Below are 19,846 nucleotides of genomic sequence, written 5' to 3'. Positions count from 1 at the left end.
CCAAACTTTTTTATAATTGTAAGATGTATGTAAAATTGGCGAAATCAAGTATTAGTTCCACGCTCTCTGGCCAAACGGATTGTTGCTATTGGTGGCCGATTGCCGAATATGTTTGTGATGCGTTTTAAAGGCGAACATTTGCTCCAATGTTGGACGATTGCTGGACAAACGTTTGGCGGTAGCGAGCTTCACTTTAAGACGTTTCGGATTAGATAGTGATTGTGGAACGGCGTGGAATTTGATGTTGTCCAACAGTATATGTTGCCAACATTGTTGTTATAACCTGACTGTAAAATAAGGGATGCGAAAATTGGTAATCGCGTTGGGAAAATGTGTTTTGATCAAATGTTTGCCCTCAAAAAAAAATGTGTACAAAAATTTAATTCTTTTGTAGACCGAAAATTTTCACTGAAATGTAACCATTGAAAAATACGTGGAAAGCGCTTCTGTAATATAAAATATTATCTTGTAAAAAGATTTTTGTATTGCATTAGGATTCATAGGAAAGAAAACTGCCCAATTTTGATAGTTCGATTGAGATTGACCTCAATGTTATGTAACAATTTTTAATATGAAAATATGATTTAATATTTTTGTATGACGTTATTTTATAGTCATGTTATAATGCATATATTTCACAAACAAGCCGTAGGTACAGTTGCTTCAATCGTAGGGGTCCCCGGGTGAGTGTGTGAGTGGTGGTGACGTTGTGTGTTCGTGTCGGGAGTGGTGTACTCATTATCCGAGAATTATTAATTTTATACGCGGAAACGGCGACGATTGATACAGTTTTGGTACGATCCGGCGAGCAGATCGAAACGACTAACGATTTTGTCCAATACACACAATTTATTACGATCCGATATCGGATTAAATCCAGAAGCGATAAAAAATTGTTGTCAGATACGGCAAATTCACTTATGATTCGACTTCGGATTAGAAGCGATGAGAACGTGTTTGGGAAATGAGAAACGCACTTATTAAAGTTTACCGGACAGTAATTCCGATATCGGATCGGCTAGTGCGTAGTCAGCCTTAGTTTGCTAGTGCATCGTCATCGTTACATCAAAATTGTATCAACGAACGTCGCGACCGCAATACGTACACAATAATTTAAATTAATGACATTGAGGATATGTATCCATAATATTGGAAGTTAATGATAACTAAACATAAATCATTATTAATAAGTAGTAAGCGTAAATAATGAGAGCCTAGCCGTTGGAGGCGGAATAAAGGATTTTTTTGAAAGGAAAAATAATGAAATCGCCGTCCGCCAGTGGATGGACGAATGTTAATGATAATGACATGATGTAGTGTGCTTATGTGCGATGTTTATGTCTTACGCTTTGAATATGGAAAATGTATTGAATAACCAAAACCCCATACAAATTGGATTAGTCATTTTTGGGAAAATCGCGGTCAAACAAACATATTGTTAAAAATAATTATGATCGTGTCGCCATTTCCACGTAGTCGTGTCGGTACATTTAAATCCGTTATTAATAATGTATCTATCGAATTTTAACCAAGATCGATGTTTGACAATTTCGTCATTCGCCTGTTTTTAATAATCAATCTAGCCATTGTTACCTACGAAAGATCGAAATTTTGCAATTTCTAGTTTGATGAGAAATTGTGGAAAGTCGATCTATTGTGGTCAAAACGTTGGATGGATCGATTAATAATAACGGACGATACATTGTCCTTTTTCGATCTTTGGTACATAATGTTGGACAGTTGATAACGGTTTAGTTGAGAATTGGCTCTTTATATTTTCTATATTCTAAGTATCTTCTATGCGGCCCGCTGTGTATCTGTGAGTTTTTGTTTGCATAACGCGGACGACATATCGGGTGCGATGGTAAAGCGAGTGTTTAATCATCCGATCCGATATTATATCGGACAGTAAGGACGGATTTGTAAGTCTTATGTTCATGTAGCTTTAAGTTTTTTTTATAAAATTGTTAATCATCTAATATTAGTTATTGTATATTGAAATATTGTGATTTTTTAGTTATGAAAATGCGATGAAGTTTGTATAACATGTAAATGATCCGAGTAATAATAATCATTGTTGTCACAAATTTTGGAGGAAAAACGCGTTCAAATGTTTGTTACATTAGATGTAGGAGAGAGGGGGAAATCAGGATTGATTGATGACGTCACATTTTAAAAATATAATTTATTAATAACTGTCCCATATAGACGGTTCTTTCCAAAATATGGCAATTTGTCAGTTTAACTAAATGTTATTACATTTTGAAAAGGTTTTGAAAAGGTAATTTTGCAGTTACGCCCGTTATTGATAACCAATCTATCCAATTTTCACCTATCAAAGATTGTAATTCGACAATGTCCAGTATGAAGAAATTGTCAATTGTTGATCTTTGGTGGGAAAACAATGGATAGATTGATTATAAATAACGGGTAACGGTTAACCATTGCCTCGCTTTACCGTGAACCGATCGGAGTCCGCGCATTCGAGTTTTCCACCGATAGTGTTACCAATAATGAAAGTGCGAAGAGCGCTGGGGCGACCTTATATTTAGTTGCTGCTATACTAGACTGAACCGCGTACAGTGGCTGCCCGCCAACACGAATCAATGATTCATTAATTGTATGAACAAGAGAATTGTATATTAATTTCGTAAATAAAATACTTTCTGAATATGTTTTGATGTTTTATTGTTTCTGCTACATATTATGTTGATCTACCATGTTGTGTGCTCGGGTGCGCTGTCAAATTATGACTGACGCGAAATTGTCGTTTACTTATACAGTTTGGTGCTCTTTTATCTCGGACATTGAAACGTAGACAAGACAAGATTTTATAAATTTAAGATAAAGTAAGAACACAATATTGAAATAAAATAACACGATATTATTCATTTTTCATTGACGCTAACCAGTAAAGTGTAGTAGGAGAACGATGTCTTGATTATCTGAAACATAACAAATGCATAATTATAACGGGAATTTGCACTACAACATGTACTTTTACCCTTTCTATATATACGTTTTCTACACTTATATTACACACACCTGTTTAGATTCAAACCAGAAAAAATAAAATTTGTCATTTCGATCTTTGAACATTTAGATTCAGAAGTATCTAAATTAATAATTTAGAAGAGACAATTTGGAACTTTCGCATATTGAATGACTGAAAACCGCTCACCAAGTGTTCCTCTACACTTGAGCTGTTCAAAAGCTTATCGTTGATTACGCAGGCCATATCAGGCAAATATATACTTTACAGTTCCTTAAGTACACTGCTGTTATAAGATAGAAACAGATGTGGCGATATTGCCTCCGAAATTAAATGACCAAAAGGATGAAGCACAAAGAGCACAGTAGAAGGCGTCTCATTGCTAGAATGCTCCACGGACGCAACTTGTAACTTAGTTTTATTAAAGTTACATGACATTACTCACGACGACAAAGATGTCTAAATCCATGGGCAGGAAGCTTACAGTGCGCACGATTAACCTAAATGAGTATTTATAACTGACGCTAGACTAGCCGTTCAAAAGCTTAGGTAGGTATAGATAGACCGCGCCAAACTTTTAGCCCGTTCTAAAGTTGTTGCGCGGAGGTGTAGTCAGAGGCATGCGGTTGAACACAACTACAAGTGTCCTTAGCAACCGTTAGGGACACTAATGTAGCTATGATGCCCGAGCGATGCCCGAAAGCGGGCAGCGGAGGTCCCGAGGGGGTCCTGCGCACGTGTTATCTATAATTTGCTGTTACGACGCGACTCATTTTCATATTCAGAGCGGACTAGAAGGTTGGCGTGGACTCTATCTTAACACACTTACTGAAGAACGGTTCTTGTTTCTAGTATGGTTGGTTGATAGTAACGGACAAACTTTTACTGGTTAACTGCTTTTTATTCTAATAACGACTGAATGGTTTTAGTAATGGTATAGAATACGCGCTGCAGTAGTGGCTGCTGATTACATATTAAGTTATATTAATAAAACTAATTTAAGAAAAGCGATTGCGCGTCAATTGCAATTATGCAAAAACGCGTACACGCTGATCTGTTCGATTGTGCAAATCCGAACACTCACCACGACGAAGGTGTGCAGGTCCATGGGCAGGAAGCGTCCGGCGCGCACGGCGAGCGCGCGGCGCGCGGCGGCGGCGCGCTGCAGCGCCAGCAGCGCGCGCCGCGGCCCGCGCGCCGCCGCCGCCCACGCGCTCTGGTACGCCGCCGTCGCCACGCGCTCCGCCTGACACACAATCGACATCTTCTGATAAAGTTGTTTGTTGTTCGTTTTAAGCTACACTAACGCATTAGTTTTTTTCCTGTAATGTTAGATGTAAGTTGTTAATAAATAAATAAAAAGTATATCCACGTTACGTTGATAGCTCTTTTTATAAACACGCCCGTTAATCCGTGTTTCCGCGTATCTTTGACAGCTTTTTTATTATATAGGAGTTGCAAGGATTATTAGACGCCGGAAAAAGTCGTGGCTGAGAAACATCAGGGAGTGAACAGGCATGACCATGGACAGAGAGAGGTTCAGGAAACGAACGGCCAACCTTCAGTAGTAAAGAGGCACCTGAAGAAAAAGAAGAAGCAATTGCAAACAAGCTTGCAGTCCACCTGATCGTAAGTGGCTACTACCGCCCATCAACATCTGTAATCAACCCCAGATATGATTAGATATTCCTACCTGAGATCATCCACAGATGCACCACTACTCCTGAGGACTAAGCTGGAACGCCTCTGAAAAGTATGTCGCTCTTACCACACCCTTCAAACCAGAACACAGCAGCGTTAAACTGCTGATATAAGGCAGAAATAGGTGTGGTGGTGTTGCCGCCGGAGTCGAACCACAAACTTCCTTCAGTTTATAAACATTTGCTATTTTATCGCGTTCTTAAGTAACCTACCTTACATGTCATATTCCTTTCGTGACATACACTTTCAATATGTATTGAAATTATCCATAATAATAATAAACATAAAATATAATATAGGGTGCTTGATTATTTTACGTAACAATTCACGTAAATACGTAAGTATCTAAATACTTACTTGGCAAATAATTTGATTGCCGAAATAACAATATACAAATATATCCAAGGCAACGGCACCCAAATATTCCACAGTTATCATGTCGAATTTCTGTAAAAAAGAAACAATTTCACATTTTCTTAGAAACATCTTTTACTGTCGGCTTGTTAGCTCTAAAATCTCTAAATAGTCCATCAGTTTACACTCTACAGAATACAAGGACCAATGTTCTACTTCTAATGACCTAAGTTAGATGTAAACTTGCGTCAAGCAATTAAATAGTGGTCTTCATATTTTACAATAGCTAATCCTTGTTTAATATTTTTAAGATTATTTAGGTCTCAATATTTCACATAATTCTGCCAATTATCAATAGGTTAAATGAGGTCTTTTGACCCTAAAGGAACGGAATTCCGGTCTTGAGGCTTCTTCTTCTCTTTTACAGTTTTCAAGGAAAAGACTGAATCATTTTCATACTTATAAGCAAGGGTGCTACCAAAAGTTAACAGCTTCAGCTAACGAGACATTATGATACATTTGAACATTTTGGGTTGTCAAGTACTTTCAGCTTCAAGGTCCGAAGGCTTACCAACGTGGCAGCATAGAGCAGCGTGCAGAGGTAGAGCGTGACCTGCACGACGCGCAGCACGAGCAGCGGCGACACGAAGCGCTCGAAGCGCTGCTGGTACGTGTAGACTGAGCTCACCAGCGTGGCAGCATAGAGCAGCGTGCAGAGGTAGAGCGTGACCTGCACGACGCGCAGCACGAGCAGCGGCGACACGAAGCGCTCGAAGCGCTGCTGGTACGTGTAGACTGAGCTCACCAGCGTGGCAGCATAGAGCAGCGTGCAGAGGTAGAGCGTGACCTGCACGACGCGCAGCACGAGCAGCGGCGACACGAAGCGCTCGAAGCGCTGCTGGTACGTGTAGACTGAGCTCACCAGCGTGGCAGCATAGAGCAGCGTGCAGAGGTAGAGCGTGACCTGCACGACGCGCAGCACGAGCAGCGGCGACACGAAGCGCTCGAAGCGCTGCTGGTACGTGTAGACTGAGCTCACCAGCGTGGCAGCATAGAGCAGCGTGCAGAGGTAGAGCGTGACCTGCACGACGCGCAGCACGAGCAGCGGCGACACGAAGCGCTCGAAGCGCTGCTGGTACGTGTAGACTGAGCTCACCAGCGTGGCAGCATAGAGCAGCGTGCAGAGGTAGAGCGTGACCTGCACGACGCGCAGCACGAGCAGCGGCGACACGAAGCGCTCGAAGCGCTGCTGGTACGTGTAGACTGAGCTCACCAGCGTGGCAGCATAGAGCAGCGTGCAGAGGTAGAGCGTGACCTGCACGACGCGCAGCACGAGCAGCGGCGACACGAAGCGCTCGAAGCGCTGCTGGTACGCGTACACGGCCTGCAGCACACGCGCGCAGTCACGCAGAGCTGCCTCCGTTGCTGGGTCGTACGAAGCGCTGTATATATCTGGAGAATTTGTTAAATCTCACACGTTGAAAGACGTGTAGAGTCCGCGTCAAACTTGTAGTCCGCTCTGAATATAGAAATGAGTTACTACGGAGTATATGCTTATAGTTGTGTTCGACCGAAAAAAATACAATACGTAAAAACCTCAAACCTAACATTTACAAGATTGACCTAAACTAACATATACAATATACACATTGGAAGTTAAATACAAGCTTGTAAAATGTGTATCAACGTATTTCTTTACGGTATCTACATAAAAGGCCTCCCGCATAAGAAAATCAAACAGACAATGTATCTAAATAAAAAACGTCTGTTGAAAAAGCCCTGAAGACAGATGAAGAATAAATTGTTACCAGAAAAATGTCTAAGTACTTATGTTACAAATACTAAAACTAGGAAAATATTACCAAATTTCATCCTCTTGTTCATAGAAGTTTTCATCTGAAAAACAATAGGTTTTAATAAATCTACATATGTATTTGACGTTTCCACACAATGTTAAAGAAAATTAGAAGGCATCTTTTAAGCTCATATCTAAGGTCGAAAAAATTAAACAACTAACAACTTTTGTGTCATAATGATACTCAGAGTCGACCATCTGCGCGTGGTTATACAAGTGGTTGTGTTTCTCGTCCTCCTGTATGCCGTAGTCCTGCGCGACCAGCGCGCGGTGGCACACCCCCTGCTGCAGCAGCGCGGTGTAGCGCGAGTTGCGCAGGCTGCAGCAGAGGAGGTCCAGCTGTCCGCATAATAGGATGGAGTTTGCCGCGAAAAATACACCTGGATAAGAACAAAATATAATTTATTAATGTCGTCCTTTTTATGTTCATGTGCAATTTGCAGTATCTACATAGGTCTACTTGTGGATTTACCAATAGATTTAGTGTTCCAAACTCCAGGGTGGCAGATTTAAGTGGCGGCAAAGAGGCAATTTTATTGTAATTAATTTAAGTACTGTAAATAACATGATTGTGTACCAGCCCTAAAAGGGCTATCCAAAGTAGGTATTGTCTGCGACGTGTTTCACGTTTTATTTTGGATGTCCATTTTTGGCAACTTTCAGAAGTTTCAAAATCTATCCTAGGAATTTTTGTGTTTGCTTCTTATATAAAAAGAATTCAATTCTATTTATTTATATTACCATTACCTAGTTGTCCTAAAGCAAGGGCTACGAAGGCTTGCGCTATGCACTGACGGAGGAACACTATGACTATGAAAGGTGTGCGAGTGACGTCCAAGTAAATCCACGGCTGCAATGGCTGCTTCGTCCACACTGCAAAAAAACTCAAGTATTACCAATATTTCGATTCAGGTGTATTACGGTCATCATTTTTATTTTTATTGGTATTGATATTTTAACCAAAGGTAAATAATAGCGATATTTTGACACAACCGCCTTCTTCATGGCAAAAATGAGAAAGGTAGTTCCACTGCAATCTAAACACAAAATGATCATTTAAAAATTCAAAAGATAAGAAACAGTGATGAAAATAAATAGATACTTACAATGTGCCAGCACTGGTAGAAACACATACATAGTGACACTGAAGACCGTGCAAGCTGTGTAGAAGTACGCAAAATTGCGCGCGATGCGGTAACTCCTCAACATCGTCGTGTTTGTGAGACCTCTGGCTGACCGGCACTTGAAGTTCTCGTTCATGAACCGTATTAAATCGTAAAGCTCCTGCTTATAAAGGGAAAAGTAAGCGACGATCGCAACAGAGGTGAGCAACGGGAGACCATCGGCCATCTTGTCCAAACTAGACATGGTATCCACCCATTCAGTGTATAAATGAACGATCAGGGACAATAGTAAGTTGGCGAGGATGAAAAGAACCATGCTCAAGTAAGTATTGTTGACAAAAACGTGGTAATTATTCCTCGGCTTCTCATACCAATCCCAACAGCCGACTATTTTAAGTGGCATCTCTAAGAAATGCATGAAATTGTAGACTTGAGTCTCGTTAGTATCGTCATTTAATTTCGACATCATGTATACACTCAGTTTAGATAATTCAGTGTGTTTCAATTGTAAAGTGGTCGTCCCTTTTGATAGCCTGCTCTTAATACATTATAAGCTTTCCTATTTAAGTTTTATTCCTTACTATTAGCAATGTAAGGGTGTATTCACATACCTACTCATTACACTACGTACAAAGTTTTTACTATAAGCTGTATGCTTTATTTTTTTGTTCAAAAAAAACCAGACAGTAGATAGAAATACAGACAAAATGTTTCTAGAAAAATATGTTTGATATTCATATCACAAAACGTTGACTTAAATAAATATAGTTCAAAAAACTAAAAAACACGCTTTTATGATAAAATCAACTAAAAAGCTTTCGATATTCTATTTCATTCTTTCATACATGCAGGTTAAGATAAGGATGTATGTTGATCTCTTTCTACTGAAAAACGGAGTTACTCACTGACAAACATACAAGTGAAGCTAATATAAAGCGTGTAAATATAACATAAGATGTTTTAAAAAAAATATAAGGTTAAATCTTTTATATATGTCATATTTAGTTTGTAATTTTTCTTGATAAGATTAAGGTACCTACTAAAAAACTAAGTACTGTAAATTGAACCTTAGACAGACTTCGTAAATAAGCTCAATTAACTCTTTCTACTTTAAAACTTCGCCGATCCGTGCACGAACTAATTATTCCGATTAATTATGAAGACAATTCGTAGTTTCTTCGTTTAAGTTAATCCAAGTTGTAAAGTTTGAGCAAAGTTTTATTAATAATATATAAAATAATTACCTAGCTGCTGTCCGCAACTGCATGATTTATAGAAATATGATAAATTAGAGCCTCGTTTAATTTGTGGGATACAATTAAAATTAAACGATGGCTGTTTGTCCGTTTTAAGTTTGTAACCTTATCTTATTTACATGATTTTTTACAATCATTCTATCTTCGCGTCACCTGCAGTGTACTACTACCCGCCGTTTGTGTAATAAATGTGAGATTGAAACTTTTGGAACCCGTCGGTCGACTCGAGTCAGTCAGTTCTACTTCGGTAGCGGACAGAGACGGACGTTGCAAGCGTACGAATCGCAAATAGGTTGTTTCCTTGAGTTTCAAACCTCAGTACTGTTTTAAATTGTAAAACATCATATAAGTAAGTGTTTCTCGCTCACGATATGCTTTAAACCAAAAAGCAACTTTCAAAATCCAAATATGTTTATTCCGGATCATATACAATAAAAAACTTAAAACTGTATATTAAAGAATTATATTTCAATGAAGGACAGAAATAAATTTTAATTTTAACAGTCAACCACAGAAGTTTGAAGATACAGCAATTATGATGTCATCATAGACTCAGCATCTCTAAAAATAAATTGATAACAATTAGTATTTAAAATATAGATTATGAAATATAAATTAGAGTAGACTTAATAGCAAGCCCGAAGCAATAATTAACATACAATTTCATATCGCATACGTTCAATAGTCATGTAGTATACAGGGTAAATTTTTAAAACGGGCCTTCAGGTCCAAATCCGAAACGATAAGGATTAGCGAAAAATGCTGAAAGGAGTTACGAGGCCGATTTTGATAAAAACTAAAACTGCATCATTACTTTTTTAAAATAACGTTTTCCCTAGCCGGGAATCGAACGAGTTCATTTTGAAAAAAAAATGCACTTTCTATATTATTCCACTATCTGATAGTGTTGCTTATAAGGATCAAAATCTGGAAAGTAATGATAAATGACAAACTAAAGGAAAAGCCTCAATTTAAAGAAAATACATATTTTTTTATATACATTTGGCAGTAAAGTTTCCGCCATTCATCAATTTAAACATTTCGTGTATTAACTTTTTTTTTGGCTCAATGTTTCTAATCATTCGAAATGGACGTTTTGTTTCCCAATAATTTATATTTTTATGCCCGACTTAGCTAAGGTTATTTTTAGGACCATTAAAATAGATTTACTTGCTATGGGCGGAGTTTCGTTTAATACAGATGTAAAGTTGACAATTTGCGAGAATTACTTTTTAGAGTCAAATCCGAGTGATTACTAAAAAAGAGATATAGAAAATCATATTTAACGTTGAAACGAAGTTGATAAACAACAAACAATAAGAATTTACTATTTAATCAGTTATCTATTTTCATTAAAAAATAAATCCCAAAAACGGCGGTTACTTATTTGCCAAACTATTACTTTCTCATACTAAGCCGTATGTCATAGTCATAACATCGAATAATTAGTTGATTAACCAACAAATTCTTCAATGGTATGACTTATGTCTGTTTCTAAAGAATTATACATAAATCATATGTTATGTATAATGCTTAAGGATTAGTATGCCAATGTATGGAAAAATACGTATTTTCTTCAAAATTTTGCTTTTCCTTTAATTTGTCACATAACATTACTTCCTAGAATTTGATCCTTATAAGCGACACTATCAGATAGTGGAATAATATAGAGGTGTCATTTTTTCAAAATGAACTCGTTCGATTCCCGGCTAAGGAAAAAAATATTTTAAAAAACTAATGATGCAGTTTTAGTTTTTATCAAAATCGGCCTCGTAACTCCTTTCAGCATTTTTCGCTAATCCTTATAGTTTCGGATTTGGCCCTGAAGGCCCGTTTTAAAAATTCACCCTGTATATTGGTTCTCAATATAAACTTGGGCTTGAGGACTAAGTTATAACATCCCGCATAAGTGTCTACTTAACTGTTGTGTTACGGAAATAAGTGTGCGATGGTGTGTCTGTGATCTCTCTCAAAGCATATGTTAGCAAAATCCTCAGGAGTAGCGGCGCATCTGTGGCCGACCTTAGATAGGAATATCTAATCCTATCTGGGGTTGATTACATATATCCATGGGCGGCAGTAGCCAATTACCATCAGGTGGACTGCATGCTCCTCTGCTACTCCCATATTATATAAAAAAAACATCAAAGCATGCAACTCACTTTTCCCTAGAGCGTCTCTGCGCGATCCTGTAAATCCGCCTGAGCTCCAGCAGCGCTCGCATGATGACCACCAGCTGCTGCTCGAAGTCGTTGCTCTTCACGTCGATGGCCAGGCCCTTCTGCTTGCAGATCTTCACGTACAGGCTCCATATCGCCGAGCGCACGTGGCACAGCTCCACGTGCCGCTTCGCCGCCGTCTCCTTCAGCCGGTGTAGCGCTAACTCCCATTTTATCACTCTGTTCCGGACTTTGTCGTAACGCCACTGAAATATATAACATTAAATCGTCTGTTGTGACGCAATCTTATTTCCTATAACTTAAGATAATTTATAAATATCGCAAGCCAGACTGTGTTATCATACACAGGACGAAGCTGTGCTGCGCTAGTCTTAAAGTTAGCGCTGTCTTAAAGTTTCATCATCTGCTTTTTTATATAAGTACTCGTAAATGAAGTGGAATAGGAGCAACATAGATGTCACAGATATCTGTAATCTAAATCATAGGATCCCATCTAAAGTCCATCACAGTTGAAAGGCTCGTGTATGTTAGTAACATTGCTGTTAAAAGGCAGAAACAGGTCTAACAAAATAGCCACACTCAAACCATATCCCTTATATCATTAGTTGCCAAGGCTCATACTCATAAAATAGATCACGACAGCAACATCCACTCCTTAAGCAGAAATGTTACACAGAACTGACCCTCAAGTCAGCCAGCGTGTTGTTGAGCCCCATGATGAAGAGCTTCCTCTCCTCGGTGAGCGCCGCAATCTCCTGCCGCGCGCCCTCCAGCATCTCCAGGTCACGCTCCTGGCGCTCGGCGAGCGTGCTCTTCGCGGCAGCTGGGAAGTTATATTCAGAACCAGCGGTCAACAAACTACCATTGTTGACTTTCAAAATGTATTATATTTGAATCAATCAAAAATGAGATTTGAATTTGAATTAGCTGTGCCCCGCGGTTTCACACGCGTAAAAAAGAAACAACGGCACAGCTAGTTCTAAAATATAAGTAGCCAAAGTTACTCCTTATTACATCAGCTACCTGCCAATAAAAGTCCCGTCAAAATTGGTCCAGCCATTTCAGAGATTAGCCAGAACAAACAGACAGACAGACGAAAATTGTAAAAAATACTATTTTGGTGTATGTACCATGTACCATGTATGTCAAATTTTATTTATATGTATAGATTACAATTATTCTATACATGGATCATTGCTAGGAAAAAGTTAGTTACAAAAATCAAATACGATGTTTAAACATTTTAAGAGGCGAAAACTTAAATTGAATTATTTATTTTAAAAAAATCACAATTTTAAAACGAAAATTATTTACCCAACGCTTCATAACGGTTCAAAACATCGAGGGGTTGTTTAAACTCCGAGTAGTGATGAACCACTGACATCAGGTAATCCTGAAGACCAAAAGAAACTGGCACTAAAATCTGATTTCATCATATTATTATATTGAAGTGAAGATGCTATATAAAAATGCTTTAGTGCTTTTGCGAAATAAGTTTAGTAACGTAAAATTACACGAGGAGTTCTAATTCTCAGAGGTAGCAACTCATCGATAAATCTTAGGATTAAAAACTTAGGATTCCAATCCTGTTTGGAGTTGATTACAAATGCCCTCGGTGGTAGATAACTACTGTGATCACATAAAATACGTGATCTTGGTCAGTAAATTTTCATGAAATAAAAAGATAATTTCATCGGAATATGATATAGCCCTAAAGCCCGCTCCACATTCTCGCGAGAATCTCGCGTGAACGCGAGAAAAGCACGAGAATGTGGAGCCGATACGAATCGGGTTAAGGCGTTATCGGAGTAAGGTGTAGTACCTCGTATATAGTGTAGTCGTGGACTTGCTTCTCCATAAGGGCGCGGACCTCCTCCATGTCGGCCACGCGGCCGCGCATGGCCTCCGTCTCGCGCGCGCGCCGCTCCAGCGCCGCCGCGTCCGCTTGCATCTTGCGCTCGGCCCGCTCGCGTTTCTCTTGATTCTCTCTGATAAACTTATTAAAAAGAGATAAAACATGTTAAGCCACTATCTTACTCCTGCTTAATTAATGTGGTAAAGCACTAATATGAGATGTTTTAATTTGGTATCATATAGCCACGCATTACCAATTGATTTTTGATGTAAATAAATATATAATATTATATGGTTGTACTGTGGTTGTTCAACCATCAACAACACCACCTTTAAATATTCTTTTACCGTACAACAATTTTCAACCTCTGCTATAGGGCCAGTGAAAGCAGTCGTCAGTTGTTGCAAGTCATGGCGTCAAGTGGAACATACTTTACAACACCGTTAATTCCACTTAACGTCCTCGAACTCGGCTTCTAAATTCTCTTGCCTCTAATGAAAAACACTGTAGACATTAAGCTGAAAGTCCACTCTGACCAACGACTATTATATGGGAGATGTAGGAGGGACGCGGTTAAACAGGTAGGAACTATACTCTTTGGCAAACAGTGACGTCGTTACAATCGTTACGGTTGTTAAGTAGAACTTACCCTGTGTAGCATGTACAAAGAAACGTCAAAACAAGCTACGAACTGTCAAATCAAGTGATCCGATTTGTCAAATGTCAATGTTAAGATTATCATTATCAAATGCTTCCATTATCAACAAATGATGAGTGCGAAATAAAATAAACTTTTAGTGTATCTAGTGTGATGAGATTCCACCAAGGATACCGAATTTTCTTTCCGTTACTAATTTTTGCTTGTTAAAACAAAATGTCGCAAACACCACGAGCTAGCACGGAGAAAGCAGTACTAATGGAGTTTATCAATGCATATAAGAACTTGCCGTGTCTGTGGGACCCAGCGAATGAGATGTATTCGAATAAAGAAGCGAGACTTCAAGCCGTAGAAATAATGTTAGATGTGTGGCAAAAGTTCGAACCGACCGCCACGATAGACAGCGTTAGGAAAAGGATTGAGAACATGAGAACTGCTTACAGGCGTGAGAGGAAGAAAGTAAGTTTTTTTATATAATATAGGAGTAGCAAACAAGCATGCACGGTGGCTACTGCCGCTCACACATCTGTAATCCCAGATAAAATTAGATTCCTACCTATAGAAAGTATTACATTACATTGCTGGATTTACTTGTAGTTACTCCATCAGTTATCTCCTATTACTATCACCTATATCATGTCTCAAATAGTAAACTAAATCCTATTACTATTTTATATATCCATACACATTACTATTTTAATTCAAATGATCATTATTTATTCAGCCCTGTAATGAGGGATTGATTTTTGTAAAGACCTTTTAGTAACTGCATATCTGTGAAAATTAGGAATGCTTAGCATGAATGTTAGAAGAATTATGCCTTATCTGTCAATACATTGATAATGAATAAAATCCTATATTGTATAGAGTAGATTCAAAGACTAAGGCCCGCAGCGGAAAGTCAAATGGGGCCTCCATATCAGGCCCCAGTGTAAAAAGTTGATTTGATTTTACAAAATGACAAATGTGTCATAGAATTATTCTGTGACTTTTTTGCGGACTGATAATCATTTCATAGATTGTTTGCTTCTGATGACCTTTTTTTAGCAATTGTGTTTGAAGGCCCCTCAGGATCAGACGCCCAAGGCGGACGGCCCCTTCCCCTTAAGCAGCTAGAGAAGACAATATAAACATTTTATTTTGTATTTCAGGTGGACAGAAGCAAATCCATAGCATTAGATGCAGAGGATGTCCACAAGCCATCCCTCTGGTACTATAAATACTTCACCTTCATTGACAAAAGGCGAGATGGCAGCAATGATACATCATCAGATGAACATGATGACCACGACTATGATGGTCAACATGATGAGAAAGATGTAAGTTTATATTTTTCAATGTGTGAATGTTTGTTTGTTCGTATGATTGAAGATATGGCTAGCGGCTACACCTAAAAAAATATTCTGATATTTGTTGATAAAGATTTTTTTTTTAAAATTAATATACGTTATATATAACAATATACATAATTATGTGACCACGCATATCATGTTACATAATAAATACTAAATGTCCCGATTCCACAATAATTTTAGTCTAAAATCATATAATTGACCATCATATTAAAATGCACTAAAATATCTCAAACGTAAATGAATATAAAATTTGCAATATTTTAGAAATTACTTAATTTTGAAAATACCTTATGCTCGGGCGACATGTATTAGTTTGCCATGTATATTACAAAGAAAGTAAGACCCTTTGACTGTTCATTTAATTTAGTACTGTTCTCTATTAGGCCAGATTAGTGAAATATATTTATCCTGTTTTAGGAACCTAAAAGAAAGAAACAATGCAAATGCCCAATACACAAAAGAAGGCAAAGCGAGCTACACAAACATATGTTGAGCATGCATGACGATGACTCTAGACCACGGGAAGTCATGCACCCAACCCCTAGTCCATATGCAGAGACTTCTGCTGATGCATTCGGGAGATCCATATCCATGCAGCTGAAGGAACTGCCAAGATTACAACGATGTATAGCAGAAAAGTTAATTGGAGATATATTATTTTATGCCAAAATCGATCAACTCTCTCCAACTTCGTCTATTAACTTTAATCAGGACGCTAAAACATTTTTATCACGAATGAAGCAATCAGGATACGTCTCTACTCCTGATTCACAGTCCCATCGGATCAGGATTAAACTAGAAAAACAAAATATTAAAAGTAATGCTAAGCCACAAACATATACAGAACCATCATCACCCAACTCGGATTGCAATGATATACAAGCTGTGTATATAGAACAGGAAAATTCTGATTAATTGTTTATTATAGTATTCATGAGTCTGAATACAATATTTGTGTTTTATAAGTACTGTGGGTAGTACTAAATCATACATACACCTTAAGAAAAAAGTTCTATATGTAATAGTGAATTACGTAAAGTTAATTTTTTATGCTGAAAATGAATAAACATGAATAATATTCAATAGAAGTTTATATTATATTGTGTTGCGTTTTGCTTAAGTTATGTCCTTATATCCCTTAATTGTAAAATGTTTATTTACACTGCCGTGTTTGTTTTAGTAGTAGTTGAAGGTGGTAGAACCCTTTGTGGTTCGACTCCTGCGGCACCACCGCCACACCTATTTCTGCCTAATAAGGGAGACATACTTATCCAAGGCGTTCCAGCTTAGTCCTTAGGGGCAACGGCGCAGCCGTGACCGACCTCAGATTGTCCATGGGTGGCAGTAGCCACTTACCATCAGGTGGACTGCATGCTCGTATGCTACCTTATAAATATAAGGTAGCAGTCCTATATTATAAAAAAAAATGTGAAATCGTCGCATCGTTCCAAGTTAAGGCGGACTACATCAGACCAACAATCTTTTTTTAGGGGGTGCCAAAATTTCTTGTATAGAATACAATTTTCTGCCGACCTCTTCCCAGGGGGGGCAAATTGTACTCACTTCTGAACTGGCAGATTTTGGTGGATGGGCAGATTTTATTTGTGTTTTTTTTTAAAGGACAGCATCGTTGTTGATATCCTTAATGGTCAAACTCCAAGGCAAGAAGATTGCTCATTCTTGTTTTATACGATAAAGCTCGATCGACCACTCGGATGTTAAAAAAACAAAGTACAACCAAGCCAAGTCTACCTACCTTATTGAAGCTAATAAAGGATTCTTTCAGCAACAGTTCTTTTTCGCGCAAGTCCTGCCACTTGCCGTCCATAACGATCCTGTTGGCTCTCTCTTCCTCCCTTTTACGGGCAAGTTTCTCATCAGCTTCCATGAGGTCGCGGCGAGTTTGCTCCATCAAGACCTGGGGCGTAGGACGAGCTACGTCCCATACTGGATACTTTCTGTGGTAATTGATTAATTAAATCAGTTTATGTTGGGACTTCTATGTACGTAGACAATAATATCAACGTGTAATAATGTGTACAAGGTGGCACCGCCACACCTATTTCTACCTAATAACAGAAGTGTTAAGTGCTGCTGTGTTCGAGTTTGAAGTGTGTGGTAAGGGAGGCATACTTTTCAGAGGCGTATCAGCTTAGTCCTCATGAGTAGCGGCAGGAAATCTAATCTTATCTGGGCCTGATTATAGATGTCCATAGGCGGCAGTAGCTACTTACTATCACGTGGACTGCATGCTCATCTGTTAAGCCTATATTATAATCAAAAAATCATCCTCATCATCATCAAGTTCCTCAACTTACTTTACCATACTGGCACTCTCCATCAAGGACTTGTAGTATTCTGAGGTGGACTCCACAGGAGGGCCATGGGGGATGGCTATAGGAGCTAGGTCCTTCAAGGATTTCTTCATTTTTATTTTTAGATTTTATTATTTAAAAAGTACTATTAGTAACTGCAGTAAATTATTTTTATTAGAAAGATTTTCAATCAAGAGTTGTTTATAACAGCTATATAAAAAGTATTCTGTGATTCATAATCAAAACATGTTGCTTAGTTACTATACCACAGAATACATACATTTTATAATTTTATTAGAATTGCAATGAAATAAAAGTACATACAAACTTAATTAATCATTTATTGCATGTTAAGCTAACATTAAAATAAATGCAAAATAAGCCTAAGATGATCAATTATGGTAATCTGAAAATAAACTAGGTAATTTAGTTTACATATGCATATATTTAATTATGAAGTCTGAGCTTTTTTTAGAATTTGTAGCACCCATAATTTTGGACATGTAGGTACCTTATCACAATATTTTTTTAAATTTCCAATTTAGATACAACAAATAACTTATTTTCTTTTTAAACAATATTTACTTCTTTTTAATCAAGTATTAATTAAATAATTGACCATCTTAGGGAAATGCTTATTTATAACAGTTTTAAATGTCCTGTCACTTTGTCAATAATATCTTTTGGTGCGGGTCCTACACCCAGAACAGTGACAGACCCGGAAGCAATCTGGGTCCTGCCCGCATCTCTTATTAATGATGTGATGATTCCCATTTTCTTCGCATTGTCTGCAATTTGGTTTATTTCTTCTAAGGAATCTGTTTTAAGAGCTATTTTTGCTTGACCGGTCATCTGCCAGCATCTCAACCCTTCAGGGTCCCTTTTCTGAGCTTTCTCAAACGCACCGACAGCTGCATGGCTGCATTGAGCAGCTATTTTTCCTTTACCCATATTAAGATCAGTTCTCACAACTATAACTAGTTTGTATTCCGAGTTGGATGAAAACTGTAAAGAGAAATTCAAAAATATGAATAAAAAACAAGATTAATAAAGGAATTTTCAAGTTAGTCCAGTAATTGTGAAACCAAACAATATGCCGTTAGGTTAATAAATACTTATTAAAGAAGAAATTTTATTACAATAATGACTTGTTAAAATAGCAGGTCTGTAAATTTAATGTGAATTTTCATCAAATTCTCATAGGTTTCTGAAGTAACTCAATTGGTTAGCATTTCTTCCTATAATGGGAGTGGATGATTCCTAAATGGCCCAGCTGTGGGACAGTAATGTATTGATAATAAAGATAAGACTAACTTAATGATTGTAAGTCTAATTTTTCAATGACCTGGTGATGAGTAATCATTGGTGGCTGTGGCTACATAACGTCAGGTGGATAATGGAAGATGAAGCTCTTTTATTATTTTCTTCACATAAAAGTCCTAGAAAATTACCTTTTGCACAGCTTTCATAGTATTCACGGCAGCTTTTGCTGCGTTAGAAGACATCCCCGTTCGCCACCTCTGGAGGAACATGCCGATACAGATGCCGCAACCCACTCCCGACAGTAACGTATACCAGTCCATTTTCTGTTTTACGGCAATGGTGCTGTTTTAATATACTGATTCAGGATTTAACGCGTAAGGTTTCATATAATTGTATAAGAAAGTGAGCTGTTATTTGATTTTGAATCAATTCAATTTCAATTAGAAATTAAATACAAATTGAAATTGTACCACCTGTTTTTAAATGTCAGTAATCAGTATCAAATTGACAGTTTGTTAGTCTGTAATGTCAGATTACGAGTACGTTCCGCTTATCGTTCGCAACGTTCGCGACTGCTTTCCACTAACATAAAAATGGAGCCAGTGTTAAAGGCAAAACGCAGTGGTACATAAACATTTTAATAAAAAAATACAACCGACCTCTATGTCAGTACAAAGTAAAAAATAATTCAAATAAATGTTGGTTTAGTACGTAGTTCTGAAGTCGGCGTTCAATATATTTCGTTGGATAACAATGTAAACAGCGTGTCCAATATGAGTGCCGACTTCAGAAATATGTACTAAACCAACATTTATTTCAATATTTTTTTACTTTGTAGTGACATAGAAATCGATTGTATTTTTTTATTAAAATTTTTATTGACTATTAGTTATTGAATTGTTTCTGAATGTTTTGTAATTCTAGAATTCATTTAAAGC

The 19,846-nt window shown here is 37.7% G+C and overlaps 4 protein-coding genes across 4 annotated transcripts; 1 reads left to right on the top strand and 3 right to left on the bottom strand.

Annotated features, from left to right (window-relative positions):
* Positions 1-2,888: 2,888 nt before the first annotated feature.
* Or85e (Odorant receptor 85e) lies at positions 2,889-8,549 on the bottom strand. The gene is made up of 8 exons (XM_073077951.1): positions 8,009-8,549; positions 7,650-7,775; positions 7,065-7,282; positions 6,910-6,943; positions 6,321-6,499; positions 5,051-5,140; positions 4,077-4,238; positions 2,889-2,945 (listed from the first exon to the last, which is right to left on the bottom strand). The coding sequence occupies exons 1-8, from the start codon at positions 8,493-8,495 to the stop codon at positions 2,889-2,891; spliced, it is 1,353 nt and encodes a 450-aa protein (XP_072934052.1). The 5' UTR covers positions 8,496-8,549.
* Positions 8,550-11,440: 2,891 nt separating this feature from the next.
* Positions 11,441-17,789, bottom strand: LOC140746428 (coiled-coil domain-containing protein 42 homolog). The gene is made up of 6 exons (XM_073078568.1): positions 17,649-17,789; positions 17,087-17,288; positions 13,285-13,458; positions 12,777-12,855; positions 12,146-12,285; positions 11,441-11,707 (listed from the first exon to the last, which is right to left on the bottom strand). The coding sequence occupies exons 1-6, from the start codon at positions 17,756-17,758 to the stop codon at positions 11,441-11,443; spliced, it is 972 nt and encodes a 323-aa protein (XP_072934669.1). The 5' UTR covers positions 17,759-17,789.
* On the top strand, positions 14,001-16,431 carry LOC140746415 (uncharacterized). The gene is made up of 3 exons (XM_073078551.1): positions 14,001-14,434; positions 15,127-15,294; positions 15,748-16,431. Exons 1-3 carry the CDS (start codon positions 14,192-14,194, stop codon positions 16,243-16,245), a joined length of 909 nt encoding a protein of 302 aa, XP_072934652.1. The 5' UTR covers positions 14,001-14,191; the 3' UTR covers positions 16,246-16,431.
* Positions 17,790-17,966: 177 nt separating the features above from the next.
* On the bottom strand, positions 17,967-19,338 carry LOC140746430 (peptidyl-tRNA hydrolase 2, mitochondrial). Its single transcript, XM_073078571.1, has 2 exons — positions 19,097-19,338; positions 17,967-18,650 (listed from the first exon to the last, which is right to left on the bottom strand). Exons 1-2 carry the CDS (start codon positions 19,226-19,228, stop codon positions 18,285-18,287), a joined length of 498 nt encoding a protein of 165 aa, XP_072934672.1. The 5' UTR covers positions 19,229-19,338; the 3' UTR covers positions 17,967-18,284.
* Between the last annotated feature and the right edge of the window lie 508 nt (positions 19,339-19,846).

The sequence above is a fragment of the Epargyreus clarus genome, unplaced genomic scaffold (genome assembly GCF_041222505.1).
Source record: "Epargyreus clarus isolate Ecla_fem2 unplaced genomic scaffold, WU_Ecla_fem_2.2 ptg000012l, whole genome shotgun sequence".
NCBI classification, from domain to species: Eukaryota; Metazoa; Arthropoda; class Insecta; order Lepidoptera; family Hesperiidae; genus Epargyreus; species Epargyreus clarus.
This window is presented reverse-complemented; position numbering and strand designations above follow the sequence as displayed.